The 19,915-nt window shown below is 42.3% G+C and overlaps 1 protein-coding gene across 11 annotated transcripts in view; it reads left to right on the top strand.

Annotated features, from left to right (window-relative positions):
- The window catches only part of LTBP1 (latent transforming growth factor beta binding protein 1), a 357,682-nt gene that overhangs the window by 259,572 nt on the left and 78,195 nt on the right, over window positions 1-19,915 (top strand). For all 11 annotated transcript variants that reach the window (XM_037066591.1, XM_037066593.1, XM_037066590.1 and 8 more), the window contains 3 exons: window positions 10,061-10,183; window positions 16,079-16,201; window positions 18,376-18,498. In XM_037066591.1, the coding sequence (XP_036922486.1) occupies window positions 10,061-10,183; window positions 16,079-16,201; window positions 18,376-18,498 (369 nt within the window). The remainder of the gene's footprint in view (window positions 1-10,060; window positions 10,184-16,078; window positions 16,202-18,375; window positions 18,499-19,915) is intronic.

Here is a 19,915-nt window from a genome sequence, read left to right as displayed (position 1 = left end):
AGGATACATTGATGAGACTTTGTGTGGTCCAACTTAATGTATGAAAACATTAATGACTTAAAATGTTTTCCAAGATCCTACTGTTTGAAGAAAAGTCTCACACTTGGCATTCGCTGGTTGTCATCCACCGAAGTAAATGCTGCCTCACAGGGCTGTTCTGTCCCATGTATTGAAGTAGCTTTCTTCAACTGTTCTCCTCTTACTCACTGCGTATTTTAAAATTAGGTAATTAAACGTGTACGGTGTTGTACATAATGGTACTTTTATTTGGCATCATGCTTGTTTTCTTCTTAACTTGTCCATCTTCATTCTGATTTGGCTCGTTTTTCTGTGAAAAAGGTTTCATTAAGAATTAAGAATTGCCAGTTTGACCCTTGTAGGGATAGGATGCCGGTTACACCTCCTGCTTCTTTCACTAACGAAGCGGCGAACTTGCCAAAGCCGTTAATGGCCTCTTTGTCCTCATGCCATGTGTGCTGGGTCTCACTGAGTGAGGCTTCCCCTGGATTTATGAATTAGAACAGGAATTGTCTGGGGCAGAGACAAGTAAAATGACAGCAGGTGTTGTCACCAGGAACACACTTTTTCCTAATCTTTAGCCCAGGACACACAGTCCTTCATTCTCAATAGTTTATTGTCCACTTTCAAAATATCTGTCCCTCAATATTTTTTTTGGCAGCTGTTGTTGGCTTTTCTGTTAATGTAGCTTCTTCTTTTAAGTTGCGGATTTTGGTCCTCTTTTGGGAGCAGCTTGCCTCATTCAACATTGTATTCCTTGGACCTCACATTCCGCCTCGACTTGTTTTGCCCATTCAGTCCCCACCTCTAATGACTATTTCATCACCCTGGGTTCTGTCTAGTTCCAACTGGCTGCTCAACCAGCACTTCGCTTAAGGGAAGCCAGCCCGACAGGTACTCAATTGACAGGTAGGTTTCTCTTGACTCACAGAGAACTAGTCTGACTCCAACTGGACTAGAACCATTCCCCAGAGGAAACGCTCTAATATTTAACTGTTTAAAGGTACTTTAAAGTAAGTCTGACGTAAAGATCCTATTTCCCTGAATTTAGACAGACTTGGGACCCCGTGACTGCTGTCCTCTGAGGTTTAGTTTTACTTACCTGTAAAATGGGATTGAAATAATTTCTTCACGGAGTTTACTGTCAGAATTAAGTAAGTGATACAAATCACCCAGTAAGGTATCTGGCATGAGGAGGACCCAAATGAGTGTCATAACCCTTCATTTCCCAGCTCCGTGACCCTCCTTTTTATCTCCTTTGTCCCGAAACACAAGAAGTGCAGTAATGACTGCTACCTGTTAAAGTGAATTACACGGTGAGCTTTTCTGTATGACTGTCTCCTTTCTGGCATTCTTGAAGCTCATCTCATGTCGTTTTTAACTCTACGTCCCAGCTTTCTCTTATGAATTTGAACAATCATATCTCAGAATTTCTTAGATTATTATCAGAGTAGTCCTTCTTTGTCAGCCCCTAGTTAAGTTAATGATTACTTTGGGACTCACCTTTACTTTTTCTAACTGCAACACGACTTAGACATTCGAAGAACTTAGGATCATTCATTCCATTGCCAACTGGTTAACCACAGTCTCCTCCAAAACAGGGCTCAGAGAACTTGCAGAATAAATGTGAAGAGCTCACTGTTCTAGGACTTCTTTCACACTAGCATTTATTTTCAAGTTTTCAGGTTCATTGTTAGCCTTTATGGGGTATATAAATATTCAGAGACTTAACCTGAAACTGGAGGCTTTCCTCCTACATTAACTTTTTTACACAAGGTGGCAACTGAGCTTACCATCTACCTTTTGTGGCTATTGTAAAGTGTGTGTCAGACTTATCCCTAAATCATTATATGCTAAAGGAGCCTCTTATCGGTCAATAAATTGTTACTGAGCACCGCATTACATGTCTGCCAGGTACCAGAGAAGATTTGAAGTTGTAAAACAGCAAAATAAAACAGAGCAGAATGTAGTTACCAGGGGTGGGGATCAGGAAGAAGTTGTTGAAGGGCGTGAACTTGCAACTAGTCAATAAATAAGTCTTGGAGATCTGAGGCCCAGCGTGGTGCTGGTAGGTGGTAGCACTGAGTTATAAACTTTGAGGAGACCAGATCTTAGTTGTTCTTACAGCAGGAAAGAAATCGAAATTATGTGACATGAGAGAGGTATTAGCTGGTGCTACTGTAGTGCAATAAATAAGTTTATCAAAGCATCTTTTAAACTTATGCAATGTGATATGTTAATTGCATCTCAACAACAAAATAACCAACAAAACTACTTTTGTGAAGGAAAATGCCCGTGTGGGAATCACAACCAAACACTTCACTGTATATAGTTCACAAAGGGCTCTGACTTCGTTGTTTCACTTGGCCCTCCGGACTATAATCCCTGCAGTCCAGATGGAGAAATTCACTCCCAAATAGATTAATCAGCTCAAGGTCACAGGAAGAGAATGACAGAGCTAGTCAAGATCCCAGGTCCTCTCTCTCCAAAGCTAGTGTCCGGTTTCGTTCTGGACAGTATCTCCTTGTCTCTGTCGTGTCCACCCAAGAAAATTCAAGAACAAAGCAATATAATGAACATAATAAGGAAGTTAAGTTCATAGGAAGGAGAAATCTATGTGGGAGTCATCCCTTGCAAGATGTAATCATAATGGCTCAGGGCTTCTACATCTGCAATGTGAGACCTGCACCGCAGATAGCCCCGTTGGATGTTGCTGAAAGACAGGTGTCCTCGTGCAAAGGTAAGGCCAGACGCCAGTGGTTTGGTGGGATTAGTGGATTGACAGCGTTCGGTTGTCCTTGGCCCTTATCTGAGATGTGCATAGCACTGGCTGTTTTGCAGTTCGGAACAGCAGTGATGAGCCTTTGAGAAACATGTATTTTTGTAGGCAGCTCTGTGACTGCATATTTTCACTTGGTCAAAATTGACAGGCAAGCCTGAGACCCTGAGGATACACTGTCCCTTGAGTGCAGCTGAGGTGGTTGTCACCGTGGCCTCACCAGCATCTGTGTCTCATGTGCCGTGCTTGCTCTCCTGTCAAATATGTTCTCTCATTGTCTTTAGTATAAAAGCCTATGTGTGAAGAATAGTTAAGGGGTAATTGAAGTAATGGCATATTTGGGGCAAGGAATAATTCTAGATTTGCATGTAGCTCTAGTGATAGAATAAGGTGTTTTCTCCCCATATCAAATGGTGCTCCCTCACAAAGTCCATGTTGGTCACTGAGGAATTGAATGAGGCTGAATGGACTCTGGAAAAAACTGGTTCACAGTGTTGACAGATCGCTCTCCTTAAAAGTACAGGAAGCAATGCAGGCAAACAGTTGCTCTGGACCACCAGTCAGCCACTAAGGTACAGAGGGCTGTACCTCAGAGGTCAGGCCCACCAGCAGCAGGTGGCGGGGGCAGGGGGAGATGCTCCAGGCCATCTGGCGTGTTCCCAGGATTTGAGATGGGAACATTTCAAAAGGGTTCCTGACCCAGATGAAATGCATCCCAAGGCAATGAGAGAATTTGCAGGTGGGATTGTTGGCCAGCTGGGAGTCATCTTTGTGAAACTGTGGGGAATGGAAGGTTGCCAGAGATCTGGAGCGAGATTAATGTCCTCATTTCCCTCCAAAGAGGAAAGAAGGTGGAGTCAGGAACTAATGACCGATGAACTTCCTATTGATCTTGACAAAGAACCGTAGACTGCAGGATTCAGATGATGGGGTGAAACGTTTTTAAGAGGAAGTGATGATCGTAAGAATCACCACGGTTCAGAAGGGGCAAATCATGCCAGGCTGTGTTGACTTCCTCTTCTGATAGAGTCATTAGAGGAATACATCAGGAAATTCTGTAAGGCGTGGCACTTTTAGTTTTCAACACGGCATTTGTTAGAGTCTCTCAGAGTGTGACAGATAAGAAGGATTAATTTGGATTGGGCAGTAGTGTAGTGAGGAGAATTCATAAGCTTCTGAACTATCATGTTCACAAGGTACTGGCCTCATAAACTCCTGACAACTTCCTTACTGTGAGAGGTTTTGATTCATTCATTGAATTTCCAATTTTGTTCCAAAAGCCCATTCGTAATTTTGTTTTTTGAGTTTGGAAGCCATTTTTCTGTGGGTACAGTGTTTTTCATGATAAATTTTCCCTTTGACTCATTATGTTTATGCATTGTTAGAATTTGGGTAACATGAGTGTTCCTTAAGACTATAATCTTAGAGTAAAATAGTTTGGGTCTCCACTATAAAAAAAAAAAACAAAAAACACCACAAACATTGCCATCTCCCTCCGCTGCTGGCCGGAGGCTGTGAGTAATGGGTGGTGAGGTGGGTAGGGCCGCCTCGTGTCACAAGGCATTGACTCTCCCAAGGGTTGGAAGTAAGGGCTGTGGGGCCAGCTCTTCCTTCCCTGCCACTCAGGCCCCACAAGTCAGTGTCCTTGGCCAGGCTCTGGAAGAACACTGGAAACCCCTGAAGGTTTTCCAAGTAGAGGAGCAATACCACTGATGGAATTTGCATTTTAGAAAGATTACTCTGGCTGTACGTAGGGTAATGGACCAGAATAGGGTGCTGCTTAAAGTGGAGAAACAAATTAAAGGACTCTGGCAGTAATTCATATGAGAGAATAATAGAAAAGGAATGAACCAAGCATTCAGTTTAGAAAGGATGGTGTCCATCTTTCCGACTTGGGCGTCTGCGTGGAGAGTTCCACCGTATGACATGTGGGAGACCACACAAAGAGGAGGCTGTGGGAAAGATTGGTTTGTCCGCGCACACTCAGAGGGCTCTCCCGGACCGACCCGCTGGACCCAGGGGGCTGCAGTTTAGGAGACAGGTCTGGGCTAAAAAGATACAACCCTGAGTTTATTTTACATTCACCAAGCAAGGCCACACTCTGGGTACATTCCTTCTGTGTTTTTGTACTTGAGATGTACTTGGCATATAATGTTATATTAGTTTTACATGTACAACATAGTGATTCAATATTTGTATACATTGCAAAATGCTCACCACAGTAAGTCTAGTTAACATACATCACTATACATAGTTACAAATTCTTCTCTTTTTTTTCTTGTGATGAGTTACTTCTAAGATCTACTCTTTTAACAACTTTCAAATAAGCAATACAGTATTATTAATTGTAGTCACCATGCCATATATGGCCTCCCCAAGACTGACTTATTTTATAGCTGGACATTTATAGCTGGACATTTTATAACTTTTGACCCCACATAGAGTTCCTTTACTAACTATATAGTTATTTTACTATATAGTTATTTTCTTAAGGACGTAAGCTCCATTAAGGCCAAGTACTCATTGAATTCAAACTGCTCTATCTATGTGTAAATGGTTGACTTGGAAGGATTCTGGTTCCATGCAGTTATGTCTATGATAAAGTAGAGAGAAGAAAGAACACAGCAGACTACTAAGGTATTTCAAGACATTCTGCCTCATAGTTAATCATGGTAGTAGCCAGACAAAATGGAAGTTTTATAAGTACCTCATGCATAGTAATCTGTAATGTCTGTTAATTTACTTTAGGGAAAATATGCCCTTAAATCGATTTTGCTGTCACATTCTGCAGCCCTGTAAGTCACACTCCCTGGTGCGTGAATAATTAGATAGCAATCCATACGTTTTACATTTTTCAACTCGTTAACATTTTTGAAACCAGACCAGATACTGGACTTGCCATTTTCACGTTGCTGTCAGGAATTTCCATGCTTAGTGTCTAGGCTCATTTTGTCCCGTTATTTACTTTGGCTTCGATGTCTGGCTCCTTCTTTCAAGTGGTGCACTTTCCATGTGTATGAAAGCGGGTTCCCACAAAGGAAGGATGGATAATGAGTCGGTCTGGAAGTGCTATTTTGGTTGTTGTGGAGAACACTCAGTTCGCCATAATTAGTGGTTCTGGGAAAGCGTGGCGGAGCACCTAGGCAGTGGCAGTCGCTTGGCTTGTTCTCAGTGTGCGTATGGAACACACCTACACACACACACACACACACACACACACACCCCTTTGCTTTATCTTGGTAATGCTTTATTTCTCAATTCTGTTGTAAGAAAGGTAGAATATCGTTTTCATGAAAAGCAGTGCAAATGGACGTACTCTGAATTCTGAATTCCTGACCTAAAATTAGATCTCTTGTTCATGTGTTCGTGACTATGCCTGTTAACATTAAGAGGGTCAAAAACTCTATTGCTTTTGTGGTGAGCATTATACAAGGAAATGGACATAATCAAGAGCCTTATCCAACGACTTCCAGTCAAGATGGTGGCATAGGTAGACATGGCTCACCTCGTCACACAACCACATCAAAATTAAAACTAAAACATAGAACAACCGTCACTCAGAATTGTCACAAATTGAGTTGAATGAAGATAACTGATAACTATGGAACTAAAGAAACCACATCCTTCGAGACTAGTAGGAGGGGTGCAGATGCAGAATGGGCTGGTCCCTCACTCACGTGTGGTAGATTAAAATTTGGGAGGGACATCTCTGGAGTGGGGAGTCCCAGCCCCACACCAGGCCTTCCAGCCCAGGGCTCCAGTGCCAGGAAAATAAGTCCCCACAGCCTCTGGCTGCAAAAAGCAGCAGGGATTGAGTCAGTGGAAGAAACTTCTAGAGCCCTAAGCAGTTCCTCTTAAAGAACCTACACTCAGAATCACCTACTCAGACTCACTCCCTCTGAGCTCCAGCACTGGGGTAGCACCTTGAAAGGCACCAGTGGCATAAAAGGAGGAACTGAAGTGTCTAGCATCAAGAAGAGTAGAGGGCATTGTCCCTTTTCTAAACCCTTTCCCCACAGAGCTGGCAAGCTAGTACTGTATCTGAGACCCCATCAACCTGGCTAACACTATATGACCCGCCTTGGAGATCCCTAGAGACCACCACACCCAACTTACAGGCCCAGCCAAATTGCTTTTCTATATGAATGGCTGGTCTTGGCTCATGCTTCACAAGCTCCTAAATCCTCTCAAACAAGCAGCAGCTGGCCTCAGTGAGCCCTGGGTCCAGCACTAGCAGCAGCCAGCCCAGACTCACAACTTGGCTGAACCCAGGCTTGCTCTGGGAATCTCCAAGCCCAGAACAAGTGGCACCCATCTCAGATTGCTCTATAACTCAGGCAGGGTGGTCCGGGGAAAAACACAGGTGGGGACTGACCTTGGCCTCCACCACTTGGGAAACCCCAGAGTCAGCATACCCATTGGACAGCTACAGACCATGTCAGAGTACCACCACCCTGCCCCTACTCGGCTGATTCTCCACAGTGTATGGATGTTGGTGCTCAGTGGTCACAGCCAGACCTTGAAGCTGACTGGCCTGGGTAAATCCCTCCCAATGATCTGCCAACAGCAACCCAGGCTCAAGAGGAATGTGTACCCAGCCCACACGAAGAGCACACCTTGAGTATACAGCTTGGGTGATAACAGAGGCCATACCACTGGACCCTATAGGACATCTACTACATTGGGCCACATTACTAAAACGCGGAGTTATGACAGCACTACCTAGCACATAGAAACCAACACAGAGAGGCTGCTAAAACGAGGAGACAAAGAAACATGGCCCAAATGAAAGAACAGATCAGAACTCCAGAGAAAGGGCTAAACAAAATAGAAATAAGCAATTGATCAGATGCAGAGTTCAAAACACCGGTTATAAGGATGCTCAAGGACTTTAGTGAGGACCTCAGCCGCATAAAAAAGATACAGTCAGAAACAAAGAATACACTAATTGAAATAAAGGACACTTTACAGGGAGACAGCAATAGAGTGGATGAAGCCAAGAATCAAATCAGTGATTTGGGACATAAGGAAGCAAAAAGCAGCAATCAGAACAACAAGAAGAAAAAAGAACCCCTCAAAATGAGGACAGGATAAACAGCTCGGGGACAACTTCAAGAAGTCCAATATTTGCATCATAAGGGTGCCAGAAGGAGAAGAGAAAAAAGCAAGAAATTGGAAATCTATTTGAAAAAATAATGAAAGAAAACTTCCCTAATTTGGTGAAGGAAATAGACATGTACAAGTCAGGAGGCGCAGAGAGTCCCAACAAGATTAGACTCATTCCAAGACACGGCGTAATTAGAATGCCAAAGGGTAAAGAAAAAGAGGGAATCTTAAAAGCAGCAAAGAAAAGAAGTTAGTTACCTACAGAGGAGTTCCTTTAAGACTCTTAGCTGATCTCTCAAAAGAAACTTTTCAGGCAAGAAGGGACAGGCAAGACATATTCAAAGTCATGAAAAGCAGGGACCTACAGCCAAGATGGCTCGACCCAGCAAAGAGAAAGAACTGAAGGAGTTCTCTCCTTCATTTAGAATGGAAGGGCAGCTAAAGAGCTTCCCAGACGAGAAAGAACTGAAGGAGTTCATCATCACCAAACCATTGTTATATGAAATGTTAAGGGGGCTTATTTAAGAAAAAGAAGATCAAAACTGTGTACCATAAAATGGCAAAAAATACATATCTATCCACAATTGACTCTAAAATACAAACTAAGCAAACAGGAAGAAGAAAGACAGAATCATGAATACAGAGAGCATTTTGATATTTGCCAGATGGGAGGAGATTTGGTGGGAATGGGTAAAGAGGTGAGGAGATTAAGAAGTCCAAATAGGTTGTTACAGCATAGCCATGGGGATGTAAAGTACAGTATAGGAAATGGAGTAGCCTAAGAACCTATACACGTGACCCATGGACATGAACAAGGGTGGGGGGATAGCCTGAGGGAGGGGGGAGTGCTGGGTGGAGGGTGGACAAAGGGGGAAAATCAGGACAACTCTAATATGTAATAGCATAACTAATAAAATATAATTAAAAGCAAAAACTAAAAACACACATACACACACAGAGTGTTTTCCTCCTGTTGTCTGTCTGCTTTATAATGAGATTGCATAGATTAAGGTACCGACTGCAGTATAATTAAGCCTAAATTTTGATGCTGTGTGTGTGTGTGTGCTTTTTTAGCACTTAGTGCTTTGTTTTTCCCATAAGGTTTTGGTTCTTCATGTTAAATTATGCCTTCCCTTTACAACACATAGTGGACTTACCCAGGGGCACTCAAGTGGAGCCCAGAATTAATAACGTTCTCATAGGAGCTAATGAATGTTGTTGAATGAAATCAGTAAACACTTAGATGATTATTTTTTATATAAATGCTATGTTAACAAATAATAAAGAGCATAACAAGCCAATAAAAACAAGCATAATTCTCTTCATTTCTATCACTGGACTTAACCCCATGACGGAAACTCACAGTCAGGTGGAAGGATAGGCTTTGGTGTTAACGCTGACTGCATTCAAGTCTCAGAGCCTCCATTTTCTAACCATGTGGCCTTGGGCAAGCCACTGAACTTCCCTTCGTCTTGGCTCCTTCCTCTTTGTAAAACTGCTAGCTGGATTTTGTTAAGATTATATGAAATAACATAGGCAAAACCTTTCGGGCCTGCATGCAGTAAATGCCTGATAAAGATTAGTTATTGTTATTTTATCTGACTTTTCAGCCTGTGGCATACCTTCACACTGCCCACAGGTTGGTTTTTATGACACAGGCTATTTTGTTTTTTTTTTTTCACTTTATTGTTATACTTTTCCTTGCATTTCCTCTGGGTCAGGAGACATCTCTTTTGCTTCTACAAATCCTCCCACCCTACTGAACTCATCAGTTCTCTGAGTGGAGCTTGACGCATCTTTGATTCTAGGGATATTTTCTTTTGTAGGAGATGTCATTCCAGAATTGCTCTCTCTTTTGCTCTCCTGTCGACAACAAGCCTTCCACTGAATTTATTCATAGAGCATGTCTGGTTCCTTTTCGAGTTAATTTGTAGAAAGTAAATTAAGGCATAGGACCATCATCTATGCAGGTTCACACTAGAATTTTTTTTCTTCTAAGGGCTAATTTGAAAGCTGTCTTAAAGAATCTTCCTCTCTTTTGAAAATCCACTATTTTCTTTCTAATGAAATTTAACCTTACTCACATATTATTTCTTTTTTTGCTCCTTGTCTTCTCTCCCCCCCCCCACCCCCGTCCATTACGCAACACTCTTCAAGATGTGGATGAGTGCCTGGAACCAACGGTCTGCACCAATGGCACTTGCTCCAACCTTGAAGGCTCCTACATGTGTTCCTGTCACAAGGGCTACAGCCCGACCCCAGACCACAAGCACTGCAAAGGTAAACGCTGCGATCACATTTCTCATTTTTCTGTGAGCTACCGTGAAGAGCATGTTAGAGTAACTAGCCTTTGAAAAGGAACCACGCTACCTGTCATTCAGTGTGACTGAGTTACGTGGGGCACATTTTGGTTGGCATCTTTGAAAGTGGCCCCTCATTGTGGTTAAATACAGACCATTTCTATTTGTATAAAGGAAGGCAATGTATTTTTACAGAGCATCTATAAACCATAGATCTATTTAATTTTTTTTCTGGTTATGTAAATAAGGTATGCATTTGCACAATTCTGTGAATATGCTAAGAACATTGAACTGCATACTCTAAGCAGGTGATACTTGAAAAATAATTAAATAAAAAATTGGAATAAAATAAAATAAAATAAAAATAAACAGGTGAATTGCATGGTATGTGAATTGTATCTCAGTGAAATTGCTATTAAAAAACAACATACAGCCATTGTAGAAAATGTAGCCAATGCAGAAAGGTGAAAACGGTAAGGCAACAATGTTATAATCCCACTCATAGTCATTTATATCTCATGAATATTTTATATAGTTATGTGTATAATTTTGAATTCTGCTTTTTGTTACTTAATAATATACGTAAGAATTTGACATCTCATTAATAGTGCTTTTCAAAAGTGTTTCAAAAAGCTGCACAACATTCCAGCGTGTTGCTCTATCACCATCTCCCTGCTGCTCTTCAGGTGTGAAACGAACACACTTTTCCCAACTTCTCATTATTAGGTGGAAAAAGGATCTTCAGCAGTCACGTTTTTAAAAAAGAACCTATGCCTGAATTATAGGATTATTTCTTTATTCACAAAAGTGGGAATATTGAGAAAAATGTTCTGAATGATTTTTACTATTTTGATAGAACACTAATTTCTAATTGTTAAAATGTATGTTTTTATTATAAAAGGTTTAATATTTCTGTGTTTATTTCCTTTAATACTGACCACTTCTATTTATTAAATATTAGCTTTATTACTAAGTAAATTTAACTGAATATATTTTAAACAATATAATTATATTATAATAAACAATAACCTCTAACAAACATAATTATGCATTTATATTCACTCCTTTGTAAATTGATGTTAATATCTTTTCCCATTTATCAAGTTTTTAAATCAAAGTGTGTGAACATTTTATAAATAATTTATACAAACCTATGTATATGTGCACATATGCTATATATACCATTTTTCCAGTACATGGGTATAGTTTGTCTAAGTTTTTCCTAATTTTCTTTTTCATAATTCTTTTTTTCTAAAAAAGATTGTAATTATTTTTCTGGTTAAATCCATGGATTGTTTTCTTTTGCTTTCTATGGGTTTATACTGACAAAAGCACATTCTTTCAAAAGGAAAAAGTAGCGAAGTAAGTAAAATTTTTCTTCCTTCGTAAGTGTTCCCATGTAAGGGAAGGACCCAGGATTCACGTCTCACTGTGGCGGGCGGCAGTGGGCGGAGGCCCTACTGCCTGTAAAACTCGAGCTTCTCCCACCGGCGTCTGGGTCGGTGCCTTACCCCTTTGTACAACAGAACACCAGCCACCCCTTTTGTTCCCAGTCCTTCCCCTCCTGGCCGGTATCCACAGGGTTCCTACCAGCTCCTTAAGCCCGGCATCTCAGAGCAAATCAAACATGCATCTGAAAGGTATTATTAACCCTCCTACACAGGGTTAGTGGTGGGTGAAGATCTCAGGCATTGGAAGTTATTGTTCACTTTTATGTGATGACTATTTCCACTCTCGTGTCATATCTTGTCGTGTATCTTCTTTCTTCCCAACCTTTCTGCTGCTTTTTGTCAGTTTATTCCTGAAAACTCTTGTCACCTGTGCCAACCTTCATATTCCAAGTGTATAGGTCACTATTGCTTTCTTCAGCTTGCATTCTCTGGCCCACCCAAATTGATGTTACAGTTGCCCTATGGATATTCTGGGCTTATTTTGACCCAAGTATCCCTTCATAATTATCCTGCCTTGCACACCCTTGCACACTCATCTTCCTCACTGCTCACTTCCTACCTCAACCACAGTTCTCCAGGGGCTTGCCGTGCAATCTTGGATAAATGATCTCAGATTTTCACATCCCATGTCATCTCTAAAATTTTGGGATTGGACTCCACATGGGTAATGGTCAGAGTAAACAGATGCTGAATGAATGACTCATTGCCACTGTCTTATTCTCGGCCATTGCCATCCTAGCTGGGCTTCTCTTCTCTGACTAGCCTCCCTGGCACCCCGGGATTCACGCCATCAGTTGCCGCCACCCCTAGGAACACTCATGTTATGCAGTCAGATGGCACTCTGCCGGGCTGCCAAGAAGCCTCTCTTCACCTTCCTTTTCTTCCGCTCTGGTGTGTGAAGGGCCCGACATGTTCCAGGTACTGTGTTCAGCTGCAGATGTCACTCACAGGATATCATCCCTCAGAGAACTTGGACTTGGACTGCTTGGAAGAGGTGTGAACCTGCCTCAGACAAGTCTAGACACTCAAGTGCCAAGCGATGTTATGTGAGTGTCACGTACCCCTGATACTGCGAGGACAAGGGTGCTTCACCCCTGTGACTGTGACTCCTGTCTGATCCTGAGAAAAGCATTAGACTGGGACATTCTACTGGATTTTGGCCCCTCCCCTCAGGAAAAACAAGAGAAGGAGAAACAGAAGGAAAGACAGCCTGGGGAGACAAGACACCCAACTGCAATATGGTGCCTGGAATTGAATCCTGGACCAGAACGATGACACAAATGGAAAATCTGGTGAAATCCAAATCCAATCTGGAGTTCAGTTTAAAAAAGCAGAAAAGGCAGCATATCAGATTCTGGCGTGAACTTTGAGACACTGTGTGAGCCTGGATAAGTTCTTTCAATTCACTAAGCCTGACTTGCTCATCTGCAAAAACAGGCAACAGCAATGCTACCTGCTGGGCTGCTGTGAGCATTATACAGGTGGATGCAGAAACAGAGGCAGTCTGTGCAGGATGAGGTGGTGTGGGGGCGGAGCAGGACGCATTGTACGGTGGATTATGGTGTTATTTGCCGAGTTGTGTGGAGGCAAGTACAACGTTCTGTGACAGCCCAATGGCACGGGACTAGTTCTGCTTGCGTGCTTCTGGGAATAACTTCACAGACAGGTTGTCATTTGAAGTTGGTCCTGACATATTGAACACGAAGGAAAGAAAAAATTAGCCGGCAGAGGAAACGGCGCATGTGAAAGCTTGGCGGTGGGAGAGGGCTGCTATCTCCCCTTGCCACTCACTTAACCTTGCCCTCTACTCTGAGTCTCCTGGTGTCTTTCCGTCACAGTCTGGCGCACTGTCAGGCGACACGCCCAGCTTCTCCCTCAGAAACCTACAGTGCGCTCCAGGTGTTCCTTCCTCACCAATCACAGCCCTCCCTTTTTACAATAATAAATTATATAACATCCTTTTTCTTTAATTATGTCATTATCTTTCCTCAACCACATCAGCTTACAGATGTCAGAATCTTCCCAGATCGTAAATCTCTCCCATTTCCAACATTCCAGCAACTCTGCTAATCTCATCTTATTGATGGTCCTAGGTAGTGACTTCGTCTTCACTTCAGTAAATGTACTGTCAACCTTTATCAAGTTTCAAATACATTACCCAATGCATTAATTTATTTCTCTTTGTTTCTCTGTATCTCTTTGCATCTGTTCATTTTAGCACTGTATTTCCTAAATTTATAAATAACTACAGGTAGTCTCTTTTAACTCTGACCTGGACTTGTCGTAGCGCAAAAAAGTCTCTTAGTTTCCTTTCACAGAGAATGATACTTTCTTTTCATCTCTTGGCACAAAAGAGACAGGGCGTTTGTCCTGCTTGCCTGTTTTATTAGAAAGCTTCCTTTTAGCATAGGGAGTTTGTCCCTCATCCGAAAAGAAAAATGCCTTTTTTTATCTGTAGAATTAAAATGGCCTGTGTTCCCCCTTGGTTTCTAGAAAGACTCCAAGATCACCTTCTTCAGGATAACTGGGTCGCCTCAGTGATTCCAACTGTGTGTGTCATTACTTCGAGTGAGTTACTTCTGACCATCTTCCCGATTTAAATGAGGAACTTATGGAAGATGTCTGGCTAACCCTGACAGACTTGGAGTGCAGGGTCTAGTCTTGTGGCAGACATCTTTACATGGGGATGCTTAACTTGTCAGCTTCTTTGAGAAAGTCAAAAGGAGTCCAGGGCACTAAAAATGTCAGGCATCACGTGCGATCACCCAGCTACACAAGCCGTGGTGGGTCTTAAGTTCTCGAACTGAGAGAGCTTGAGTATTTTTTAGAATGTGCTGAAAGAAATTATGGTGTGGGGTGTTCTTTGCTGTCGACCACTCCTAAAGCTAATAGACTTAGAGAGTTGGAAAGGTATAAAATAATTCTTAAAATAAAATTCAGCTCGCTTCTTTAATTTCTCTTTTGGTAGTCAGTAGTTGGCAGCCAGGACTTATTTATAAATAAAAGGAAAGGATCAATAACACAGTCAGTGAAACAAAAGTTTCTAGTAAACTGATTTTTATGTAAAAGTAAATGAATAAGAAACAAATTCCTGGACTTCAATTAGATGAATAGTTTATGTGAGTTTATTTTTTCTGAAACATTGGTCAAGACCTTGCTTATAGCAGGATAAAATTCAAAAAGTTAATGCGTCCCTGGCGGTTAAGAAATGCAACTTTGCTCAGGAAATAAGTAATTGTCACTAATACGTAAGGGGAAGGACTGTACAGCCAATTGAGTTCTCCTGGGGAAAACTTTCGTGTGCATTTTAAATATGATATTTTTGGAAGAAAACAATAGTCAGACATTGATTGCTAGGAGTTGGTTTCCTTAAAACAAATTCTGCTCTTTTTAGATTAGGGCTCCTCCCTCCCTCTCTGAGTACAAAGGGCTGGTGTGGTTTTCTCCTGCTCAAGACTGATTAATCTAATTAGATCAGGACAACCTAATGGCCAAATGAAACCATTTGGAAAACGAGCTCTACTTCTACAAGTGTTCTCAGGTTGCCAATGGAGCCAGTCCTCTCTTCATTTGTGTGAATTTGTACATGTGGCATCTCCTAGAACACTTACAAAGAGTTATATTCTTTCTCACTCAATAACTTTATGCTTCATCAAGGCATTGAAAAAATTCCCACCGCTTTCTCCTTGACAGTCAAGCAGCTGTCAACATGATTCCATCATTCCACTTGGCTTTCCTTGTTTCTTTCAAAGTAAGTTCAGTGTCTTTTAACCCAACTGTTTGTTCTTACCCTCTTTCAGCTTCTTAGTCCAGTAGGAATGTTTACTTCTTGTGATTACTGCCTACAATATGGTTTTGTTTTGAAAATTCCTGGTAGAGTTTTCATTCCGCCTTTTTCATGAAATTCTGCAGGTCTACAAACTGCCAGTTGTCGTTATTTTGCGCTGGAGGTTCTGTCTTTTACTTTCAACTCTAAAATATTTTACATTGCATTGCTGCTGTAGCCGAAGCGTGGGAGAGATGGTGAAGGGCTTGACTTGTATTGAAAGTAGCTTTAACTTGTTCGTAAATTTATTGTCTATTTGTAACCATTTCCATTCTGCAGTTCAACTACCAAGCTGGTATGAGGAACGTGACGGGGCTAAATCATACTAAAATTATGGTGTCTCGTGTAGGAAGTGCTATCCTTTTTGTAATAATAATCCCAGAATGCACTGTAGGGAACATTACATTCTCTTGGGTTGTCTCCTTTTTTTTTTAATTTACAGAATTTTTCTTTTGTTTTTGTGGACTGTGCCTTAAAGGGCCAACCTGGAATTGGAACACCTTGAGGGTAGTCAATTGGTTTACAGTCACAGAGTTGAACTAACTGCATCTTCTGATGTGACCTAATTTAAAACAGTCGCCATCATTTGTGTGTGCAGATATTGATGAGTGCCAGCAAGGGAATCTGTGCATAAACGGGCAGTGCAAGAACACCGAGGGCTCCTTCCGGTGCACCTGTGGGCAGGGCTACCAGCTGTCCGCTGCGAAAGACCAGTGTGAAGGTAGGTGAGCGGTGACGGGAACCACCGAGACTGTAGTGTGAGACACCTGGCCTGAAAAATGTGCACTTGGGAAACTGAATGTATCTCTGAGAAAGTACATAGGTGACTGGAAGATCAATAAAGACAGGGTGGAAAATGCTTTACATTTGAGAAATGTGTCATTAGTGGTCAGTAGTTGACCATTAATATTAGTAAAAAAATTACCTTGCTCTATAATTCCTTACTACAGAAAATCCATTGTATTAAATTCATTTGAAAGTTTTACACACTAGGATTCCTGCAATTAGAAGGTCACTGTATCAGCCTGGTGTATGCTGTAGAATGTTAATGACCTTAGCTTGTATGTGTATTCAGCTTTATAAAATTTTTCCCTTTTTAAAGAAATATCACTAAAGAAGGCTATTCAACAAGACTGCAATAGTGCCCCAATTTCTACTCAGGGATAGAGTTTTTGAAATATGTCCTGTACCTACAGGTGGTAGTGAGGATTTTCAACCTCACTGGGTTTGACCTTAGACTTAAAACAAATTTAATTGAACCAAATACAAAATCACTTCCCAATAATTGTATGCCTCGAGTTGTTACACTATCTCTTTGACAGGCACAAGTATCTAGAGTTCTTGAAATAGCATTTATTTAAGAACAGAACACACGCTGTACAAGTTCAGTTTTATTATAAGGAAACAAATCATATTCATATTTATATGTAATCTTTGAATACTTAATGAGTAATGATGGTGTTAGGAGAGAGACAATATATGGTGGTACTACAAAAGATCTACCAATCTTATTGTAACTCTTCCAAGTATCCCTTTGTAGGAAGTCTACAATACCTGAGAATGGAGAATCTTGGAGCACACACCGGCTCACTCACACACACAGATAGATGAAGTGATCGGTTTTAGATTCAGTGAGTCCCTTTCAGTTATCTAAGCACTTGTCTGATACCTCCCATGCAGAGAAAACTGCAGATGAGTGTACGTAGGAGCAGAGGTCTACCCATAATGGAAGAAGGCAGTCATAGGCAAGATCCTTTCTTTGGAAGAGACTGTGATATCACTACCAAAGGAAAGCCAGATACACGCAGAACCACCCACCAGACTGTCAATAGGGGCAAACCAGTGTTAGGTGTGCAATGTCGCGATGACCCAAAGGAGGTCACTAATCTGAGTGGGGGAGCGCCGTGGTGTCAAGTCCAGGCGGAAACTGCTGTTTGTGTTAACTCGTAGAAACACATTGCCAGGAGTCGATACATATACTCACCTCTTACGGTCGAAGTCTACCATGAATTGAATGTCTGCTAATTATAAAACACTAGGTCATCTAAGAATAATAAAGGCTGTGGGAGACATAGTCCCTGCTCTCGGGTATCTTAAAATCTAATGAAGAAGATTAAATCAATGATGAATAATTAAAATGTAATAATAAAGATCAATCTACTTGCACATGGGCAATATATTATTGTGCCATCTATGTACGGATATGAGGCAGGAATGTGTGTGATCCTGAGCTCAGGGCTGTGGTTACAGAACAAATAAAATCCTTCAGCCAGGGATATGTGGGTCCAGGAGGAGAGAATCATTGCCAATGTACACACCCACTGGGCTGAGAAGAGGAAAGGCCGTTAGAGAAAGTCATTGTTATCGAGAGGGATGGAACTAGACGCCTGATGATCAGGTGGCCGATGGATGAATCATGAGAAATAAATGATGTACGTGGGGTGAGGCTTCTGATCAGGGGTCGGAGTGAAGGGTCAAAATAGTAAAGGAATCCGTGGTGCTATTTTCCAGTAAAGCTTGATTTACAGTAAAGGCAGTGGGTTGTAATGTGCACCCTTTAGACTGTTACGGAGTGTCATGGTCGAACCTCTGAAAGAAATCTAAGGCATTTACTGAGGGCTTATAGATTCCAGCAACATATCTGCTCCTTGTCCGTGAACAGTGGGATGACTGTGCACAGGCTGTTAACACATCGATTAAATCTTTAAATTCATCTGGATTTTTTCCTACTCAGGGATTAATGAGCTTTTACACCAGCGTAGTGTAATTCCCAGAATGAAAAATCCAGTCTAAGTTCATTACAAATCAGAGGGTTCATAAATGTCCTGTGCATGAATGAGTGGAAGTGTCTTGAAAGCATTGCTCTGCAGCTCCTGTTTCCTCACTTGCGCCTAGATATCGACGAGTGCCAGCATCAGCACCTCTGCACCAACGGGCAGTGCAGGAACACGGAGGGCTCCTTCCGCTGTGTCTGTGACCAGGGTTACCGAGCATCCGCCCTCGGGGACCACTGCGAAGGTGAGACTTGCTCCTGGTTTCGGAATCTGGAGATCTGGGTGTTGGTCCAGCCTCTGCCCTCAAGCCCAGCCTTTTGACTTCACAGCCTAGGGCGTTAGGTCCCTGCAAAGCATTTCCCTGTGGTCACACAAATAATTCGGAGAAGGGCGTGGAACCCAGGTTTCCTCTGCACTGCTTGGAGCTGTTTTTTAGAAGAGTTATGGCAGCTAAAGGAGTAGAGGACCAGTATAACCTTTCTCAGCTGTGGACGGTTCGCAGTCCTAGGTGTGGAGTTCTGAGTTGTAACCTTATTTTTGCAGGACCAGCATCCAAATATTCTGAGTGAATAAATCCAAGTTAATGCAGATAACTGGAAAGTTTTTGAGAGCCAAACATTAGTTCAAATTTGAGCTTTTTGCATAAAACATTTCTAAAGGATACCCCTCAGATGCAGAATCGTACAGTCGTTAACCACTTCCACGGCCTGCCGAGGTTGAGAACCGCTCCCAAGTAGTCTGGCTGCTGAACCAGGCTGCCACCCGCCCATCGCTTGTGACTTCTGTCTGACTTTTGTATCCATCCAAGTAGCAGTTTTCTCCCAGCCCACCTGCTGACTTACTGCCTTTGGAGCCTGTCTATTGTGAGATGTGAATGTGGCAGGTCTGAGCCCCACGTGGAGCGTGGGAGTCTGAGTGGGGGTCTGAACCCCACGTCTGAGAGCAGTGGATGAAGTTTCAGTGAGTGGGTTTACGGCCTGTATTTCGATGGCCCCAGGCACTGTTCTCACTTCCCAGCCCCATCAGTCAGGAAAGACCCACTATCTTGTACTTGGCCACCTCCTGCCTCTCTGCCTGGAGAGCTTGGCACAAGCAGTCACGACCTCTCTGGGGGGCGCTTTGGGCATTTTCAGGGGCTGTAAAATGTCCATTTTTGTTCAATCAGTAAATCATCTTCTAGGATTTTATCCTAAGGGGGTAAACATCTGATAGTACTGGTGGAAAGCTGTAATGAGCATGCCTGTTGAGAAATAGGCCAATGGTCAAACAAATGATAAGTCAGTATACTCAAACTCGATTGTGGGGAAGGTCATGTTTGGGGGACTCTACGACACATGGCTGCAGGGTCACGATCAGCACGGTGCTGTTCCAAAGGGAGAGAGGTGGCCTTGTTGGGGGGGCCTGCCCCCGGGGAGCCTGTCATTGGGTCTGTCGGTGGCAGGGCACATGCTCGAGCCCCGGAAGTCTTCTGCTCCGGCCCTGGCCGGGCCGAGACGTTGACCAAGCCATTGATTCCATTTGGGGCAATGGGTTCTCATCCAAGGGCACGTTTGTCTATTTTGGCTGTTATAACATGTGACCACCTTTCAGAAGTCCAAGATTTGTCATATAAAAATATCCATTGCATGAAAAGGCAAACAAAAACTATTTAGCCAACTCAC

Source organism: Sturnira hondurensis, unplaced genomic scaffold, assembly GCF_014824575.4.
Source record: "Sturnira hondurensis isolate 20B ecotype Veracruz unplaced genomic scaffold, ASM1482457v3 Scaffold0016663, whole genome shotgun sequence".
Taxonomy (NCBI): domain Eukaryota; kingdom Metazoa; phylum Chordata; class Mammalia; order Chiroptera; family Phyllostomidae; genus Sturnira; species Sturnira hondurensis.
This window is presented reverse-complemented; position numbering and strand designations above follow the sequence as displayed.